The sequence below is a fragment of the Pararge aegeria genome, chromosome 9 (genome assembly GCF_905163445.1).
Source record: "Pararge aegeria chromosome 9, ilParAegt1.1, whole genome shotgun sequence".
NCBI classification, from domain to species: Eukaryota; Metazoa; Arthropoda; class Insecta; order Lepidoptera; family Nymphalidae; genus Pararge; species Pararge aegeria.
In genome coordinates, this window is record NC_053188.1 from 5323482 (window position 1) to 5344268 (window position 20787).

A 20787-nucleotide genomic window follows, 5' to 3' on the forward strand; every position below is an offset into this window, starting at 1 on the left:
CTATACTTGTTTATACCCTACAAATGTGCTTAGATACGGTGCACGCCACTGTGACATAACATAATGTTATCTGTGGACTGTGGCAATGTGCTGGCGGTCTGTACTCTGTGGACTGTGAGTCTGTGGTCTGTCATCTGTGTTTATCAGAGGAAGTTCACAATTTCACATGTTACATTTGTTTCTAAATAATTGAGTATATTTTTAATTCAAACAGAAACATTATCTTTAAACATGGAATACATGCCTCCTGAACCAGATATAGCACCCAACGGCACACAAATGTAAGTCAATTCATGACACAATTCTAGGTTAGTTTTGTTATATTTCGGAATTTACATTAAACGGAGATTATTTCTTAGAGTTGCTTAACCAAGTTGCTCACTTTGAGTGAGTTGCCTTCACAAGCTCTGCATTTGGCCTAGATTTTTTTTTAAATTGTAGAGGAAACTCCTGCTCTCCCTCAGCAATGTTGTGAATAACATATTGGTGCTAATACTGCAATACATAGATCTCTTAACTAAATTTAATTGATATTGAGAAGTTAGACTGAGTACTATTCTTTTCTAATGGATGAAAAGTGCAATAATGGCAGTGCTACTTTTAGTCTGTCCATTTAGTTTAAGAGATTTATAGACAACTAGTTGCTACATGCAATGTTTGCATGGTAATTTTATGTGTTTGCTTATTTTATTAGCTGGCTCCTGATCAACAACAATGTAAAAAAACTAAAACAAATCTATCACATGGGAGCTATTTATTTTGAAAGGAAGTAGCCTATTTCCTATTAGGTATCTCTGAGCTTAATTTTATCCAAATTCATTGATAACTTATTGTGACCAAGACTTATTGTGTAGTAAAATCCACCAAAAAATTCCCATTTATAAAATTTATTATAAATAAAATCTGCATTATATCTCCTTTATGTTACAATATTGATTCTTACATAATATTTTTTAATATGTATTTTTTAGATTGTGCTGCCAATGTGCCGTGCCCATTGAGCCAAACCCATCTAATATGTGTGTTGCATGCTTGAGGGCTCATGTGGATATTACAGAAGGAATACCAAAGCAAGCCACACTATTTTTCTGTCGAGGATGTGAAAGGTACCTTAATTGAGTTTCTAAATACAAGCTAGACTTTCTAGTCAACTGATCACCAGTAACAAAAACATGGGTAAAAATTCCAGGATAAAATATATTTTTCTTAATTATTGCATATCTAATTTAAAATATATTCTTATTATTTTAATAACTATCTTGTAATCTACAAGCTAGTATTTACTAGGTTTGCTACCATTTTGCACAGGCCTCATATACATGGCCATGCATGCAGCTATGCAGGATGGGCAATAACTAAAAATCTCCTTCTTTTCTTTCCTCTTTTAGAGCTACATAAAAAAAATAGGGTAGGCAGTGCTTTGCCACTCGTAGTGCAATAAATAGAGATCAACCACTAAAGAAATTAATATTTTTGTAAAGTAAAGAAAATAGAGAAGTTTGCAATGGAAATTATGGGGTTATCTATGGCAATGGTCTCAATACTGTTGTACACAAATCTCTGAACTGAACTAAATTGATAGGTCTAAAAGTAATTCTATCCTTCTCACATGCATCTAAGTTCTGTCCTTCCTTTATCCTCATTGCATCCTTCTGTTCCTTTTTGATTTTGGTGAACTTCAAAGAATATAAAACTATTTTTACGAAAGTGACTACAGAAAGAGCTAATAACACAGTATTTATAATACAATTTTTTGCAGGTATTTGCAACCACCGGCAGAATGGTTGGTGTGTGCCTTAGAATCACGGGAACTTCTTGCCGTTTGCCTCAAAAGGTTGAAAGGTCTCAATAGAGTGAAGTTAGTAGATGCTGGTTTTGCCTGGACTGAGCCGCATTCCAAGAGGATAAAAGTAAGAGCTATACATATCTAAGTGATTTTAATACCACAACAATTTATTCAATATGCATCTTCAACATATGCCCATGCCTTTGGCAGTGTCTTAAGTGTTGAATGTATTGGTTAAAAAAGTTGATATTGATTTTAATTTGGCCTTACCCTCTCTATCTGTAACTTAGAGATTACACAATCCAACACAAAAACCTGCATTACAGTATCAGAATCTAAAAAGCATGGAGGACCAATAGACCTTTGGGGGAAAAATGTGGAGTGGAGATCCATACAAAATATCTGCCAGCACTTTAAGACTATTGGTTGATGATGATGATTGATGTAAAAAAGATTTTGTCGATGCACTGACACTGTTAATTTGCCAAAAAAATAAAATTATAATCCAAAAAATTATAAAAAGGGAGTACATATTTGCATGTGTGGCAAATACGTGGTTGTATGTGTAATGTTTTTTTTGCATTGATTTAATGTATTTTTTATGCATAATAAATAATTACTTATTAATATAAAGATGATGATATTTTTCTCAAGGTGAAACTGACAGTACAAGGTGAAGTGATGGGCGGAGCAGTACTCCAACAAACATTTGTAGTAGAGTTTGTGATCCAGCATCAAATGTGTGATGCATGTCATCGTACGGAAGCTCAGGATTACTGGCGTGCGTTGGTGCAAGTGCGGCAAAGGGCTAACAACAGAAAGACGTTTTATTATTTGGAACAACTGATTTTGAAGCACAAAGCCCATGCCAATACGCTCGGGATTAAACCCAAACATGGTAATTTAAGTTTTTATGTGCTAAGATATAATAATTTGTTAAATGTATGTAGTAAGGCTGTAATAGAACTTATGTAGTAAATAATGTACAGAAAAAGAGGTAACAGCAAATATAATATTGTAGTATTATGTTAAAAAAGCTTGCCTGGGGAGGTACAAGCTCCATGTTTAATTCTGCCGCCAAGCAGCATTGTTGGGTTCTGGTCTGAAAGGTGTGGTTGTTAGTGCACAGCCTCATAAGCCTTAAAAACTTTGTAGTATGTGGTCCCTATATGCCAAAGAATTGCTCCAGTTATATATATGGTTTTCCAGTTTTATAATCAGGTGGGCCAATATCTTAGTCTGTCAAATATTATTATACAAGAAAAAATTAAAGATGAGTTAAAAATTTATGGAAGTAGCAAAAGTGCATTTTAGAGCCTATTTGAATACTAATTATACTTGCCTAGGATTTGGATGATAATAATTATTATCAAAGAGCAAAAGTAAAAGAAAACTGAATTGTAGGGTGCCAAAGCAAGCACAATATTGAATTATACCACATGCTAGTTTGAAATGTGTTCATGTACCATCAAATCCAACTTGGCATTACTAAGCTATTCATGGTTATTTCTCAACTGGCCCTCTGGCTTAACCGCGTGAAGCTGTATATGTATTAAATAACAAATTTTAAAATTATTAAAGCAATAGTGAAGTCTGCCAATATAATTTTGAATATATTTTGCAATAGTGAATTTATTGCGATGCAATTTTATAATAGTAATATTTACTCTGCATGGAGCTGTATCTCTATATAGAACCAATATTAAAATTATAAAAGCACTTTTTTCAAACACACATTGACTTTATATTTTCGTTAACCATGTCTAGTGATTTTATTTGACAAAAGTCTATCTTCTTCTTCTGGGCAGTTTCCGCACGTAAGCGCTTCGCTTGTTGTAAGTGAAATTTCCCATTGTTGCTCGCTACTCCAGCCATCCAGGCTCGTTACTAAAGTCTATATCAAAGTAAAAGTTTATATCATTTGGAAATTAGCTGCACTATGTTTACATAAAAACGTTTAATGTTTACAGATGGATTGGACTTTTTCTACACATCGGAGAACCACGCACAGAAAATGGTCAACTTCATTCAATCAGTTCTGCCAATAAAGTGTCAGCATTCCAAGAAACTTATATCTCACGATATACACAGTAACATTTACAACTATAAGTTCACATTCTGCGTGGACATAGTGCCTTTATCGAAAGACAGTGTTGTGTGCCTTCCAAAAAAGTTAACTCAGACCCTGGGATCTATATCGCCGATATGCTTAGTGCAGAGAGTTACAAGTACAATACATTTAATAGATGCATATACGGGGCAAGGTATGATAGTTTAAATAATATTACTTTCCTTTTTTTATATACATATATTTATCTAGATACTTTAAGATTTGCATGTTGTAGAATGCAACTTAACATGTATAATATTTTGACATGTTAGAAGCAAAATGAAAATGAATTTGAAATTGTATTGCTGAAATACTTATTCATAAAAATGATGACACAGTAAAATTAAAACAGTTGTAGTAGTTACCAGTTAACCAATTTATGTTTCCTTTTCAGTCTGTGATCTGTCCTCCACCCAATATTGGAGATATCCATTCAGTCCAATATGTAACCCAAAACAATTAGTGGAATACATTGTTATGGAAATTGATATACTAAAAGAACATGTATGTATTTTTATATTATGGTGCTTCCTAATAACCTTGCATTTATTCTTTGCCAACACACTCGCAGAATTTGTATCATATTTCACATATTTGAATTTTAATCTACTGTGAGTTAGTCCGTCACTGGAATTTTCTCTGATGGTATTATATGGTAAAAGTTATGATTGTATCGACTTTTTGGCCTTTGATATTTGTCCAGTTTATTCTTTAACTGATTCAGTGATACTTCAGCTTTTTAAATTATTTTTATTTTGTTAAATAAACCATATTTTCTGTACTCATCACATCCATGACAGTGTTCCGAGATGGTTAAATTCTCTTCTAATTATAATAAATTTTATCCAGGAGAAGAAGACATTCCCCGGTCAAGGAGCTGTGTCCAGCAAGCACGTTTTAGCCGACGTATGGGTTGTTAAAGCAAGTGAACTTGGGCTAGATGTCAGCCCCGTTCACACTAAAACCCATTTGGGGCACATATTAAAACCAGGCGACACTGTTCTTGGGTTAGTCGAGTGTTTAATTTACTTTGCTAAACAAAAATATTAAAATATCTGATATGGTATGAGTTTTGTAAATTAGACAAATATTAACTAGACAAATTTCTTATTTATGCTTAAGCTATAGTCCACCACGCTAACCCAGTGCAGATTAGTGGACATGAAATCAATTAAATAGAAATAAAACTAAATCGGTGATAGTGGGTACGATTTCAGCTTCCTTAGTTTGATCTAACCTTTCGGAGTTAAGTTCGTTCTGAGCCATTAAATATCACTTGCTTCAACTATGAAGGAAACCTGCATGCCAGAGATTTCTCTATATTGTCCACTTGGCCAACTAGGTTGACTATGGCGAAATCCCCCGTGACCCCAGAGCTTACCTGTGCCATGTAATGGGCCAAAATGGATGATTAACAGGCATCTATCATATATTCACACGCATTATTATAATACTAGTTGTTGACAGCGGCTTTGTTCGTGCGGAAATGATGTTTATGATATTATCTGACAATTAAAGTTTTGCATTCATAGTAACTGTTGCCCGCGGCTTCGTACGCATTTTATTGGTTTTCCATAAATTCCGCAGGAACCGTACATTTTAAAATGTGTTAATCCAGGATATAATCTATCTTCATTCTAAATTTCAGTCTTATTGTTTTAGTAGTGTTTGCGTTAAGAGTAGCAACATTCTTACAAACTTTCGCATATATATTTACTAGCGTCTATATACACTACATAACAATCTTAAAATATATATATTTTTGAAGACCTCCCTGGCGCAACAGTGAGCGCTGTGAATTTAAGTAGGAAGTCCCGGGAACGATTCCCGGCAGGGGCAAATTGGAGTTTTTTTAATTTATGATTTTTCTCTGGTCTGGTCTGGTCGTGTGGGAGGGTTTGGACGTGGCTAGTTACCAACCTACCGACGAAGAAGTGCCGCTAAGCGATTTAGTGTTCCGGTGCGATGTCGCGTAGAAACCGATTACCATACTCAACATGAATAAAACATTTTTATATTTGAATTTGCATTTACTCCCTAATAGGTTAGCCCGCTACTATCTTAGACAGCATTATCACTTAGCACAAGGTCAGATTGCAGTCACGGGCTAACTTGTAGTGGAATAAAAAAATACTGTACATAAATAAAAAATACGTAAAGATTTATGATTTACTATATTTATTTGTCTCGTTTTTAGATACAATTTGGGAGAGTCGAACGTGAACGACGTGAATTTAGATAAACTGAACCGCGATTCTATTCCGGATATATACCTCGTCAAGAAGCATTATGGAGAACGCGCCGCTAGAAGACGAGCTCGCGCTTGGAAGCTGCGACATATGCACGAACACCCCACTTCCACTACCGATGAGTAAGTTCACTAAAGTCAAAATCAAAGTCAAAGTCAAATACTAATTTATTCAGATAGGCCCCTAGATGGCACTTTTCCAATCGCAGCCTGTTAACGTACAGGCTGGGCACAGGCTTCGTCTCTCCAATGAAAACGAGGCCTTAGAGAATAGACCCACCACGCTGCTACAATGCTTGTGGGTGGGCTCAAATTACAATTACCATAAGTGATAACAACCGGGACCGGGAACAAAAACCAATCTTAACATAAACATACAAATAAGTGAACCTTAAAAGAGATTTTTCGTCCAGCTACGGTAGACTATACCCAGCCCTAAAGTAAAATTTAACAGAAAACAGCTCGATATTATTATCTGTCAAGGTTTAATATATATCTGCCCTTGATACATCACAATATTACCGAGCATCGATCACAAATTTCGTAATTAAAAGTTTGATTACATTTGAGTGGCCTTATTGTAAGAATATTATCATAATGTTATCGATAATCCGTATTATTTATAATTGTATGCTATTTCGTCTGCGAACATCTTCTAATAAGTAAATATGTCCCATCAATTCTTCGACCCACCGCGTCATACCACCCGCCCGTTGCCTTAGGCATTAGGGTCGTAAACACATAAAATTGGGCTACCAATTGCAAAATTAGATTTTTCAAACCAGACTGCTAGTTTCGTAGATTCGCGCGATCTTAAAAATAAACTTTCATTAAAAAAACGAAGAAAATTCTTATTCAGTTCTTCGTTATTCGTTTCGTTTCTCCTGTTTAATTTTAAGGGTTACTTAAACTATAAAAACTAGGGTTTAAATTGAGCTAACTTCATAACTTAATATTAATTTACTGTGAGATGGTGATAACAAAAAAAATTACCCGGCTAAGTTTGTTGAGGGTCTTCTTACACCAGGGCGCGTTGTGAACCCTCGCAGCTTTAGGTTTAAGTTGGCGAACGAAGTTATCACCATCCCTTTACAATTATGTAAACGTATATGTACGAACGCTTCATAAGTGCCTGTGATAGGCCTACATGAATAAAGAATTTTTGAATTTGAATTTTGAATTTTTTAGAGGTCACATTAAAATTCTTTTCTATTTATAAAATTTAACTGATGCGTGTAAAACAGACCACTATTATGTTCAAGAATAATGTATCTTTGTTCGCTGAGAAAGAAATAAATAAAAATAAATAAATATACTACGACAATACACACACCGCCATCTAGCCCCAAAGTAAGCGTAGCTTGAGTTATGGGTACTAAGACGACTGATGAATATTTTTATGCATAATATACATTCATGCTCATCACACAAACATTTTCTAGTTGTGGGAATCGAACCCACGGCCTCGGACTCAGACAGCAGGGTTGCTGCCCACTGCGCCAATCGGCCGTCAAAAGATTTTTAGATAATAACTATCGGACCCAGCGCCATCTGTCGGGCGATTTGTAAATCAAAACTATCTAGGGTGCCACCCAAACGCATACCATAAAATTCATTCAAACCGGTCCAGCCGTGTAGGAGGCGTTCAGTGACATACACACGCACACAAGAAATATATATATAAAGGTTGATTTTTTTTCATCCTCATTTATCGACACTCACTTTAATTTTTTTAGTGACTACAACGAGTTTTTGGACGACCTAGAAGAAGATCCGACTCTGAGACAACACATTAACATCTTCAAGGATGAGAACAAAATACCTGTGGACACGGACGAGATAGATCCAACGTTACCGCGTATCACTCTAGCGGAAATGCTGGACGATTTGGCCATAGAAGATGTTGATATGACGGAAGTGTAACGACCGTCAATTAAAGAGGGGGGGGGGGGGTAGTTTCCCGTACGAAAAGGCAATCGGCACTTATTATTATACTGCAAGCGTTTCCCCACGAAATCGACCTAAATGTTTCCCGTACAAACTTTCATTCATTCACTGTTTCACTGTTTCACTGTTCTGTTCGTTGTAGGGTGATATTAAGATTGAAGTTAAGAATCGGGTTTATCAAACGCATAAAAGGGTTTTGAATTACGGCTGGTATTTCCATCGTATAACGCGATCAAACAAACAAAAAACACATCTTCTTTTATCTTTAATATAGATTCTGGTTTTGTTGCTTGATGTGGTACTAAAGAATAATCAAATTTATTAATAAAACATAAAACTCAGTCAAGCCGATGAGAAGGAGAAAAAAAACACGCATATTTTTATTGGCCATGACTTGTTTAGGAAAAAAAAAACGTCACTTTAATGACACTACAAAAGTGTTTGATTTAAATGATATTGGAATAAATTAAAAATGGCAAACCACTGCTTTTAATAAACCCAAATAATAACAAAAGAATGAAATTGCTTTGTCTCGACATATCGAAATATTTTTTTTTTTTTTGCTTGCGACTGCCTATATATCACTTCAGTGTGGGGAACGCTAATGCTATTAATTTCTTCTAATGCTATTAAAATCATATGTTGACAGCTAAGCTGCATTCACTTTTATTCTAAGGTTGAAAGTGTTACGTCGTATTTTTTAATACATGTTATATTTCTTTTGTAATGCTTGTTTTATTTCACAGTAGATTTTACCAGTAAATTTCTGAAGGATTTCTGTTTAAAAATAAATTTTACTTCAAAAGTAACCCTTCTCGTTGTCATAAGACCCGTGCCCTGTAGTGGGCCGGTAATGGGTTGATTTTTTTTTTTTTATATTATTCATAAGACACACCAGCGATTAATTGTAACTACATTCATAAAAAAAAAAAAATGTATTTGAATCAATAATCAATAATTATAATCATACTCTGGGTTGTAGCTTAGAACAAAACTAGTTATTACTTATATTTAGATCTTTTAGTTATTAACTGTTTTGTGTACCTTATAACAATAAACACATAAACAAATTATAGGTGTATACAGCATTATCGTTGCTACCTCAGGTCAAAATTAAAAAAAAAAATTAAAAACTTAAATAAGTATTAAATAAAGATTATTAAAAATAATAAGGTTAATATGAATTAAGCTATTATAACACATTGATTAGTAATATTAAATTAAAATTTATAATTAAGATTATGTATATATTTACATACAATTTTCTATGATGATGATGATGATCAAGATCTGATCATCGGTTTAAAGGATCATCGGATCAATCGATCATCGGATCATCGGATTTTCGGTTCAAAGGATTTGCTTACATTAAACCCCCTGATTACACCATTTCGATTTGACAGTAAATGGTGAAATGGTATGCCAAAATTCAGACCTTTGTTGGTCATGAAATGGGATTACACGATTAATCAATCAGATATAGTAGGTTTATATTATAAAGATGGCGGTATATGGGCCGTTTACATATGATTATTATAACTAAACTTTGTTCTGTAAGATACGATGATTGATCGATGTAGATAAATTACAAATATTATTTTTTCGTCTAGTCACAATAGCGCGGATGGATCAGTAGGCGGTCTTTAAATCCATAGATATAGATTATTTGTTCTAAAGTATATTACTATTTCAAACAATTTCTCAAGTGCACTTATGTTTAACAAATATAAAGTTAATATAAAAGGCCCGATAACACGTTATCATCTGGAATAGTTTCTCGCGGAGTCGAGATGAAAGTGTTTTTTGCCGCCTTGTTAATATTGGGCTCAAGTTTTGCATCGCGTCTTATAAATTCTGGTAAGTAAATCATTGCCCCTTAAGTCATTATTAGTCTAATATTTAAAGCTCATTGAAATACTTTCGCTATTCTAAACAATATACCTCGACCCACCGCATCGAATTACCCGCCTGGGCTCCTCCCGCACACACGTTAAGATTCACAATATTCTGCATATTGTCAATAATATTGACTGTGTGCGTGCAGCCTAAGGATCACAGCGTAATGTTAAATACCTTATAACAGCTTCCTCCAAAATTGGGCTCCTTGTAAAAAAATTACTTTTTTTTTTTTTTAAACTGCCGCTTTATAAAACATAGCCTTTCCCAAAGATTGGTCTATGCTAAAAACAAATTCTGATCCACCTGAAAATTTAGAGATTAGCGTTTTCAAACCAACTTAAACCTTATTGCCTATTAGTAAAGAGACAGATTTAACTTCGATAAATAATATAAATATTATCCGGGAAACAGAGATCTAACGTTTAGCTTATTTAACGAACTTGGTCTCTCTGCCTATCAGCTTTTCAGCGCCCTAAACGTCGTCGTCTAAACAAAGAACATATAAGTATGACTGTAAGCCATAAATTAAATCATAGATTTTGAATATGACTAGACAATATCAATACATCTTTAAAAACCCCATATAATCTTACGGGGAATGTTGTTACAGAGAAAGGCCGTAATCCACCAGTGCTAATTGGTGGACCGATTGTCTGTATATTTTTATACGTTAAATCGTAAACTTAAACTAAATTGAAATAAAACTCGCTGTAAGTACAAGTCGTGCTGCGTGGAATAATGCCAAGAATGCAATGTTAGCTGCATTTTTGCGCTGATCCTTTGCGCAAAAAAAAGACTCCCTCTGAATTGTCTTAATTCAGACAATAAGTTTGCATCTTTTTTAGATGAGCTATACAAATTGTTTCAAACGGTGGCAAAAAGTGAAAGATCGCAAGAAGATTTGAAGACACTTCAAGATGTTTTCCAAATCTACAGGTCTGCTTCCAATACAATACGAAGGCAGGATCAAAGAGGCAGAGAAGTAAGTACATAGTTTTAGAACGTATAAAATCATTTTGCTATGACGTTATCGGATTTGCAGATCGTGCATTCAAATCTAAACTATGGATAATAAGGTCAGTAAAACATTGGGCGAATGGTGAATCTAATATTAGTAAGACGTATGTTTAAAATTTAGAGGACTTTAAATTTAGAGACTGACGTCAAAAACGGCCCTGTAAGTACAAAGACTGATATTCATCTTTAATTGATAAAACAATAATAAATTATCAGGTCTTTATTGAACTGATACAATCGTCGGCACTTCATGAAGTTCATTTACCTACTGCAATATCGTTAAAATAAGTTATGCAATTCATGGGTCGTTAAATGCAAATACTTACTTATTCTGTAAAAAAAACCTAATCAATGTAGTTTTTGATCTAACTATTTAATCGATTCATATTTTATATTTAAGCACCAACATAATTTATCCAATAACCTATCTATGAACCCCAAAACACAAAAATTAACATTTTCTGTAAATCTTCTAATTATAATAGCAGATTTTATCAACCGTTAATAATATTGACGGCCGATTGGCGCAGTGGGCAGCGACCCTGCTTTCTTTCGGCCTTGGGTTCTATTTTCAAAACTGGAAAATGTTTGTGTGATGAACATAAATGTTTTTCAGTGTCTGGGCGTTTATCTGTATTTAATAAGTATTTATTTAAATTAATAAATAAAAATTATCATCAGTCATCTTTGCACCCAAAACAAAAGCTACGCTTACTTTGGGGCTAGATGGCGGTGTTTCGTAGCATATTTATATTTTTTATTTATTTATACTATAAATGCGAAAGTGTGTTTGTTTATGCTTTATTTACAGCTTAACTAAAGCAACAACCAACTTGATTTTTGGCACAGAGTTAGTTGAAAGGACGGAGAGTAGTAACATAGGCTTTTTATTCCAAGAAAACCGTCATAAACGCGTTCGAATAACGGGCAACAGCTAGTACAAAAATTACCGTTTAAATGTATAAGATTTTCATGCACAATCCGAAATCGCACCTCAGAGCTCTACTTTGCTTGGCCGATTTGACTAAGTGCTTAATAAAAGTATCATCATCATCTTCAAACCATTTTTTTCAGAGTCTTACCTGCCTAATATGCCGAAGCGGCATCGCAGCGTTCTTCGATCTGGTTCTTAAAGGAGCAACTGATGACACAGTTATTAAATCTGCGGAAGTAATGTGCAGGTCTCTGGGATTCTTGAAGCCTGAATCTTGCCGTGGTGTTCTCGAATTAAATGTCGTTAGTATGAAACTATTTTATTAAATTACAAACTAAGTTACGAAGGTGTCCTATATACCTACTATCGTCATCATTATCAACATTATTCGAATGTTCGAGATGTTGGAAGAATAGTGAACAATGCTGATCCATCACCTATCTCTATCGTGGTATACACTTATATTATATCTTTATAATATAAGTGGAAAGATTTTTTTAAGTTATAGCGAAACAAAAAAATTAATGATACATAAAAACCAAACAGTTCTTTTTCAAGATACACTTACCTAATTGAAAAGTTCTTTTTAAAATTACACCAGATTTTTTTTACAAGATTGGACAACCTTAAAATATCTGAGGAACTACACCTAAAATCAATGCCATACATCTTAAAAACAAAAAAAAAAGTGGAAATTGCGGGAAACACCTATGTTTAATAAATGAATAAATAAATATAGATAGTAAATAAATCGACATCTAGCCACAGAGTAAGCGTAGCTTGTGTTATGGGTACTAAGATGAATGATGAATATTTTTATGAATAATATACATAAATACGCTTTATATACAGATAAATGCTCCTTATTTTTTGGATTTGTAAATAATGTAATTTTTTGTAGCCGATATTTACCCACATCATTAAGACAACACCCGAAGCTACACCGAGGACATTTTGCGCACTAGTTTTACAAAAGGACGATGACCCTAATTACTGTACGATCCAGGACCCCAGATTTAATTGGACAGTTAATTTACCGGAACGTCATGACATCACAAACGTTAAGGTTAGCCATGAATAGTTTTAAGATAATTCAATCACTTCCTTTTCCCTTCGATATCGGACGCTAGAATATGTATTATCCTTAAAAGTACCTACCTAACCTATCGTGTACTCTCCAATTCTTTAATTGCATCTTGCGTGCATGAAAAACATCTCTCCGATAAATTGATGCGTTCTTAAACCATTAAACATTCTCTCGCAATTATTGATAACGAAAATTAAAAATGTCTAGTTGACTTGCTTTTCCCAAAACTGAGCTGCTAAAAATTCAGAAGCTCTCCAGAATAACACTTTAGAATGTAGTTATTACTTATTGTTAGTAAAGCTATCATCCTTGATCCTGAAATTCGAGTTTCACTCTCTTTACTTTACCTCTCTCGTATTTTTATTATTTTTCTAATAAATTCAACTATGAACTATAATGAACAAATATGAGTCTTCATAACCGCGTTAGCTTTGTTTATTTAATATTATTATTAATTTAAAGGTTTCCAATTCGAGGCCAAGTCCGCTTACAATAGCTCTTATCACAGATGTGCATATAGATCCACTTTACGAGCCAAATGGAGTGGCCGATTGTGACGAACCAACTTGCTGTAGGAAAGGACAAATATCACGCACGCAAACAGATGTAGATAAAGATACAGAGGAATTTATAACTGAAGATTATATATCAAAATTTGATGAAGAGAAACTACTCGATTTGGACATTGCCAAGGCAGTAAAGTATAGAAAGAGAAGGACAAGAGAAAAACGAGATACTTCGCCGGCAGGGTTCTGGGGTGATTATCGAAATTGCGATACACCATATTGGGCCTATGATGACGTTATTAAGAGAATTGCTTCTGCCCACAGGGTTAGTATGTTTGAGACAATACTTATTCTACGATTCAGTTTTTCTCCAACTTCTCCTAGTAAGTTATAATGCTCAACTATATCTTTGGGTAAATAGAGCACACCTCGTCTTGTTGGGTTATCTATATACCCGATATCATCATCAGCCGATATGCATTCACTGCTGAAGAAAGGCCACTTTTAATCCAGGAAAACCGAAATTCGGGCGAATTTTTCACTTAACAATTCATTTTAAAGTCTCGGAGGATGCTCCGGTTTCGGAGCGAAACGTGCGTAGAGGGTACATTGTCGAAGATCTGTTTGGTGTGGAGTATAAGGATTGAAGAAGTTATAAATAACACCACACAGATTCTCCTGCTTTTCGCGGCGTATAGCAAATTAAGCTATATCTTCATAATATATTATGGATATCCGCAAAGTAAAGCCTGCTTCTATCCAATACTACGTCTAACTTAATGATAAACCATCCATTGAGGTTGTGATTTTATTTTCAGAACGTAGATGTTGTTTACTACATGGGAGACAGCATCGACCATCACGTGTGGGAGACCACGTACGATTTAATAAAAGAAATAAACTCTTACACAATCGACGTAATGCGACAGGAATTCGGGGACAATGTTACTATCATACCAACAATTGGAAACCATGAATCTCAACCTACAAATCAGTGAGTCTCCTTTTAACACGCTTTATAAAATCCTCACCTGTTTGTTTGTAACCGACTCCTTTGAACTTGATTTAGACCCTCTTCAAACTGTCTGATTTCGTTCAAACTTTGTAGATATATCGAGGACCGATGAGTACCTTATTGGATAAAATTATTCAATTTTTCAATTTGCATAATAAGAATTTTGTTAATTTATATAATTTTCACCTATAATCGATAAGGCAGGAATGATGTAAATTTTCATTTCCAACCATTGCCTTAGCCGATTTTTCTTATATTAAAAAATGTATGGTGCATGGGTAACCGTTTAATATTGCTAGTTTTTTAGTTTTATTAAATATATTTTTTTTTAATTATCAAAATATACGCATTATCGTAAGTAAGATTAAGTAATCATCGAAATTATCAATCAATTACCGGCCCACTGCAATGAACTGGTCTCTTCTAAATTCTAATAATGAGAAAGGTTTAGGCTTTAGTTCACATTGCTGGCCAAGTGCGGATTGGTAGACTTCACACGCCTTAGAGGACATTGCGGAGAGATACTAAAATATTTAAAACGCACATAACTCCAAAATGTAAGAGGTACGTGCCGGGGATCCCCAAAAGAAAGGTCTAAATCCCAACCAATCCCAATTAAGGAGTAACATGAAAATAAATAAATATTCGCACACACATCTTCACCTAAATTTATTTTTAGTAGTAGTTGGCAATGTAACATAGCTCTTACGTGGGAGTAGGCACTAACAATAATAATAAATGCAACAATAATGTTGTTATATAATTAATGGTCTTCTCGCGAAAAGCTTCGACCAACATCTTAAGAGCTTTCGCTTGGTTGTTGGATCAAAAGTCGGATTCAGAAGGCAGTAGTCGTTGAAACGGCGCGTATTGTGAGAAGGTTCCTCACTCTGGAGCCCTGACCGCCGGTTGCTTGGACATTCAAAAGCCCCGCAAGCGGAGGGTATACATTTTTAATAATAGTGTTTTTTTATTTATCAAGCATTGTTAATAATTAAAAACAAATGAAAATCAATAAATGATAGAAAAATAATAATAATAAATCTTTTATTCGAGAAAAAAACAACACATAGGAAACAACATAATATAAAGTACACACTACACAAAAACATATTATCAATGAGAACATAAACAAAAAAAAAGAAAGAAAAGATCTTAAAATTGGGTAAATAAATAAAATGAAATAAACTAAAAACAAACAAATATAATTGTATGTTGGCAGTAAAATTTAATTTTGTCTTTTTAATTTTTAATTGATTTAATTTAATTAAACAAATATAACCTAAAATAAACTAAACTATTTAAAACTAAATAAAATCTAAAACATCCTCGAAACCACCGCAGCGAGGCACAGTTCCTAAGATGCTGGCAGCTTTGCCCCTTTGGATGGCCAAACTAATTCGTTGGCCAAGGTAACTGACAGTGACATATTACTATACCTCTACCATACTTATTTCTGCCGCGGAGCAGCATCGCTGGGCATTGTTGCCTTTCTTAAATATTGCGGACACATGAGGATTAAAATCTACACATTAGGTTGATGGCAGTGGCGTGCACTTTATATATGCACAAAAGCACTGCATACCCAAATTACTTTATATAACTCGTATTGGAGGGGAATTTTTCCATTTTATGCCATGTACCAGCTTTATGCATACCCTGGTCAAAAACCCTGTGCACGCCACTGGTTTATGGATATTCGGGTTCGATACATTCCCAGCGAAGGAAAGTTATGTTTATTTAATGGCAATAGTTTTCCATGTAGGTACAATCAAATGGAATAGACAGTTTTGTCCATCAATTGTTTCTATAAAAAAACGGGGTTCCATTTCAGGTTCGCACCTATTACCGTCAAAGGAGACAAACTGAACACCACCTGGCTGTACGACAGCTTGGCGAGGAAATGGGACTTTTACTTGACCGAGGAAGCAAAAGCCTCTGTACGTAAATTGGGTGCCTTCTCAATACTAATCCGACCTGGTCTGCGAGCCATCTCAGTCAATACCAACGTTGCATACAAACTCAATTGGTATGTAGATATCCCTTTTTTATAATATTATCTGCTCCTTATGTTGTTGCCATACAGCCTTACAGGTAACACGCACGAAGCGCTTTTCATCTATGTTTCTGATACGTACCGCTAAGGTTTGGAACGCTCTTCAGGCTTCGGTTTTTCCTGATTCATACAACTTGAATGCCTTCAAGGATTTTGCCTGAATGGGCATTTTCTAGGCAAGCGCGCCCTAACTTAGACCGCATCATTGCTTGATAGTTGTCAAGCGTAAACCTATCTAGTAAAAAAAAAATCTTTATATCCGACTTAGGATCCCGCTTTCTACTTTTTTTATTGCACCATACGACCACACAAATAATTTCATATCTCGTTTATAATAATATTTTTTTTAATTCGGGCATCAAGGCTCATATTTTTGTAAAATACATAAATTAATACAAGATATATAAACAAAACAATAATAAAAATAATAAAAAAAAGTTAAGCAGAGCGCGTGCCCTACTCTTTACGTACTACCCTATTATTTTAACTGTAAATATCTTAAGACAATAAATCAATTATTAATAGCCTATAACTGTCCATTGCTGGACTAAAGGCCTCTCCCAAGTGGAGAGATTGCCAATAATCACCACCCTGGGCAGACGGGTTGTTGATCGCAGTAGATGGTCGTAGCAGCACAGATAGCGATCTGTCCGTTCTCCGTTATGTTTCCTTAGTAGCCTCGTACAGCCCCCGCGGGAACAGGGAAGATGACAGATCACAGTAGTAATAACTAAACTCTCGCTGTAGTTATAACTTAAGTAGGTGTATAAAACCTATATAAGCTAGTAACCTATACTAGCTGACCCCAGCGCCATCTGTCGGGCTGATTTGTGAATCTAAACCATCCAGGGTGCCACCCAAACGCATACCGAAAAATTCATTCAAATCGGTCCAGCCGTCTAGGAGGAGTTCAGTGCCATACAGACGCACACAAGAAATATATATAGGTTAAAGATTGTCTACTGACCAATCTTAACTGAGAGTAAGTGGTGATGCAGTCCTAAACCGTACCCATAACACAAGCTCGCTTACCTTGGGGCTAGATGGCGATGTGTTCACTGAAGTTATACTTCTTTTGGCGCGTTAGGGAAAAATGATGAGAGTAAATTTTTTCGATGCGCGCGCACACCGTCACGAAAAACCGACACCCTGAAGTTAGCTATAGTCAACGATTTGTTTTTCAATAAAAGGTTTGACACTGTACACTTTGAATTGTCAATTATCTTTATTCTGTGGTTTTAGGTGGCTTGTCTATGATCCATCAGACGCCAAGAAGCATTTAGATTGGTTGGTCGAACAACTGCACGAAGCTGAGTTAGCGGGTGAGAAGGTACACATATTGGCTCATATACCTCCAGGGGTGGACGACCTTACGCACACGTGGACTCGAGAGTACAACAGGATAGTTAATCGGTAGGCAGGCCATCTGTGTTATGGATTAACGTATTTTGGTATGGCTGTAGCATTTTATTACCTTTTAGGAGAAATCCTTTTCAGAAATTGCATCATGGGGTATATTTAAAGTAGCAACATTTCGGCACTGATGTAGGTACTATTTCCTTCTTTTCCTTAGTTATGTATGTAATCAGTGGCGTACAGAAGGCTCTTGACAAGGGTAGGCATTAATCAGAAAGATGAAAAAAAAATGGAAAAATCTTTCTTCCTTCTATAAGTTATTCAAAAAGGTAGGCAGTGCGTTTGTGCATATATGAAGTGCACGCCACTGTGTGTGTGTGTGTGTGTGTGTGTGTGTGTGTGTGTGTGTGTATCTGACTAATGTCTACCCTTGTCAAGAGCCCTCTGCACACAATAAATATATATATATATATACACACGCACACAAGAAATATAATAATTAATATAATTTCTTGTATGCGTGTGTATGTCACTGAACTCCTCCTGAACGGCTGGACCGATTTTTCTTTATCACTAATTTATTGGTAACACAATTAAATTCTGTGTACCCAGATTTATATATTTCCATAACTACATAAACACTGCCATATCATTTTATAATATACGTTACACACACATACAAGCAAGCAAAAGGTAATAATAACTACTTGATTTATAAAAAAATTAAGCTATCGAATAATAGTGACCTAATTTTCATATATTATGATATATTTCATCCGATGATCTTACCACGTCATATTAAATGCAAAATCTGGATAAACAGTTCTTCAACTCGACAACAATGTTTAAATATTATGAAAATTAAGCTTAATTTGCTATACTCCGCAAAAAGCAGGAGAATTTGTACGTAACAAATATTCATTGTAAAGTCAACATCTCCTGAGGATGCTCCGGTTTCGGAGCGAAACGTGCATAGTGGGTACATTGCCGAAGATCTGTTTGGTGTGGAGTATAAGGATTAAAGAAATTATAAATTACACCATACGGATTCTCCTTCTGTCGCGAAGTATAGCAAATTAAGCTTAATTTTCATAATATGTATATCATGGATTTCCGCAAAGTAACGCCTGCTTCTATCCAATAACAACGTTTAAACATCTTTATCAGCTTATTAAGAAAAGAGCGACGCACCTTTTGTGTGAATTTTTAACCTACTTTAGTTTTTTTTATTTTACTACTTCTTTGTACAGATTCTCTGCAACGATAGCTGCCGAGTTTAACGGACATACGCATTCTGACGAGTTTAAGATATTCTACAGCACAGAAGACGGATCACCTATTAACGTGGCCTGGGGAGCCGGTAGTGCCTCCACATACACAAACTACAATCTCAACTATAAGATAGCTACCTTTGCTCCGACCACTTTCGTAAGTTTACACAATTAACAGATTAAAATGATGGGAAGGAGTCGAAATTGGGTTGTATTAGTAGTAATATAGAATGCCGTATTTGCCTCACTCATCATCCTGATGATCATCGAAATTTTTTGAGGATTCTAATAAGATTCTTATTGGATTTTGATGGAGCTTCAATGTGTTTCCACTAAGATCAAGTGACTTGTTGTTCATATAAGTTGGATTTGTTGTCCTTGCATTACAACTGCAATTTCAATTCGGAAAAAATGATGGGATACGATTCGAGCTGGTTTACCCTACCGCTCTAGAACCCAACTAGCCAATCAGCTTTAACGCTATAATCTGACAAAACGATAACAAGTATTAAATCAATAATAAATCATATATATCTTAACAGGAGCCGCTCAACATCGCGAACTACATATACAATCTCACGGAAGCGAACCTCAGCCCGGGCAATCGTCCACGTTGGTTCCAACTGTACGACGTAAAGAACTCTTTCGGTCTTTCCGACATATCTGCTAAATCTATGGATAAGTTGGTGAAAGGAATGGTGACCGACAAGTCGTTCTTGTTAGCAATGTATTCTGCGTTCTTCTCAAAACTGAGTGATTCTCAGCCTTATTGTGACGATGAGTGTAAAATTGACAAGGTTTGCAATACTGTTATTACGGTGCTGTGGGAACGAGAGAAGTGTGAAGAACTGCGACGATTATTCTTTTCATAGCACTAAAATATAATGTTTCGGATAATAAATGTGATACTATGATAAAAACAATGCAGTCGTTTTATTAATTTTTGTATGTTAGTGTGTACCAAAGAGTTTTGTGTTTACAGTTCTAGGATTTGATCGTCAATGAGAGATTCGATCGGTAATAATCCTTAAAACTATTGCATAGATACTGAAGTATTCTAGTATTAAGATATTGTGAATGTTTACTGCATGGAAGATATAGAATTTTTAAAATCTGCCATAATTAAATATTCGAAAAAAATCGAAGCCATTCTGGCTTCAGTTGGGCAGTTATATTAAACCTAAACCCCTTATCGGTTGCAAAACGCACAAAAGCGTAACAACCATACTTACATTCGTATTTATAGCAATAGTTTCAATTAAGATTAGAATTTCAGTTTAAAAATATGAATGACGTCTGCAATATTGTTTGAACTCATCAGCGCGCTAAAGTACAGCTGGCTACACACGTTAAAGTTCACTGTCAAGTTCCCAGCTGGCGTGAAGTTTGAGGCTTGAAATCCAGTAAACTAGACAGTGTATGGGTATCAGGGAACGTGACATTTGGCAGTAATCTTGATCGTGTATTGAGGGAACAAGCCGATGTCGTCCAAGAAATCAACACCTACAAAATGCCTGCAAACAGGGCAACGCCTCCAGTAATTACACCGGCAACC

At 35.1% G+C, this 20787-nt stretch overlaps 2 protein-coding genes across 2 annotated transcripts; both read left to right on the forward strand.

Moving 5' to 3' along the window:
- Positions 1-126: 126 nt before the first annotated feature.
- On the forward strand, positions 127-8818 carry LOC120626397 (60S ribosomal export protein NMD3). Its single transcript, XM_039893920.1, has 9 exons — positions 127-281; positions 972-1106; positions 1760-1910; positions 2441-2684; positions 3757-4050; positions 4291-4400; positions 4746-4903; positions 6094-6267; positions 7881-8818. Exons 1-9 carry the CDS (start codon positions 232-234, stop codon positions 8065-8067), a joined length of 1503 nt encoding a protein of 500 aa, XP_039749854.1. The 5' UTR covers positions 127-231; the 3' UTR covers positions 8068-8818.
- A 1063-nt stretch (positions 8819-9881) lies between these two features.
- LOC120626451 (sphingomyelin phosphodiesterase 1-like) lies at positions 9882-20104 on the forward strand. Its single transcript, XM_039893976.1, has 10 exons — positions 9882-9948; positions 10737-10972; positions 12082-12243; positions 12843-13007; positions 13491-13859; positions 14353-14528; positions 16384-16578; positions 17848-18018; positions 19212-19389; positions 19775-20104. Exons 1-10 carry the CDS (start codon positions 9882-9884, stop codon positions 20102-20104), a joined length of 2049 nt encoding a protein of 682 aa, XP_039749910.1.
- Positions 20105-20787: the final 683 nt, after the last annotated feature.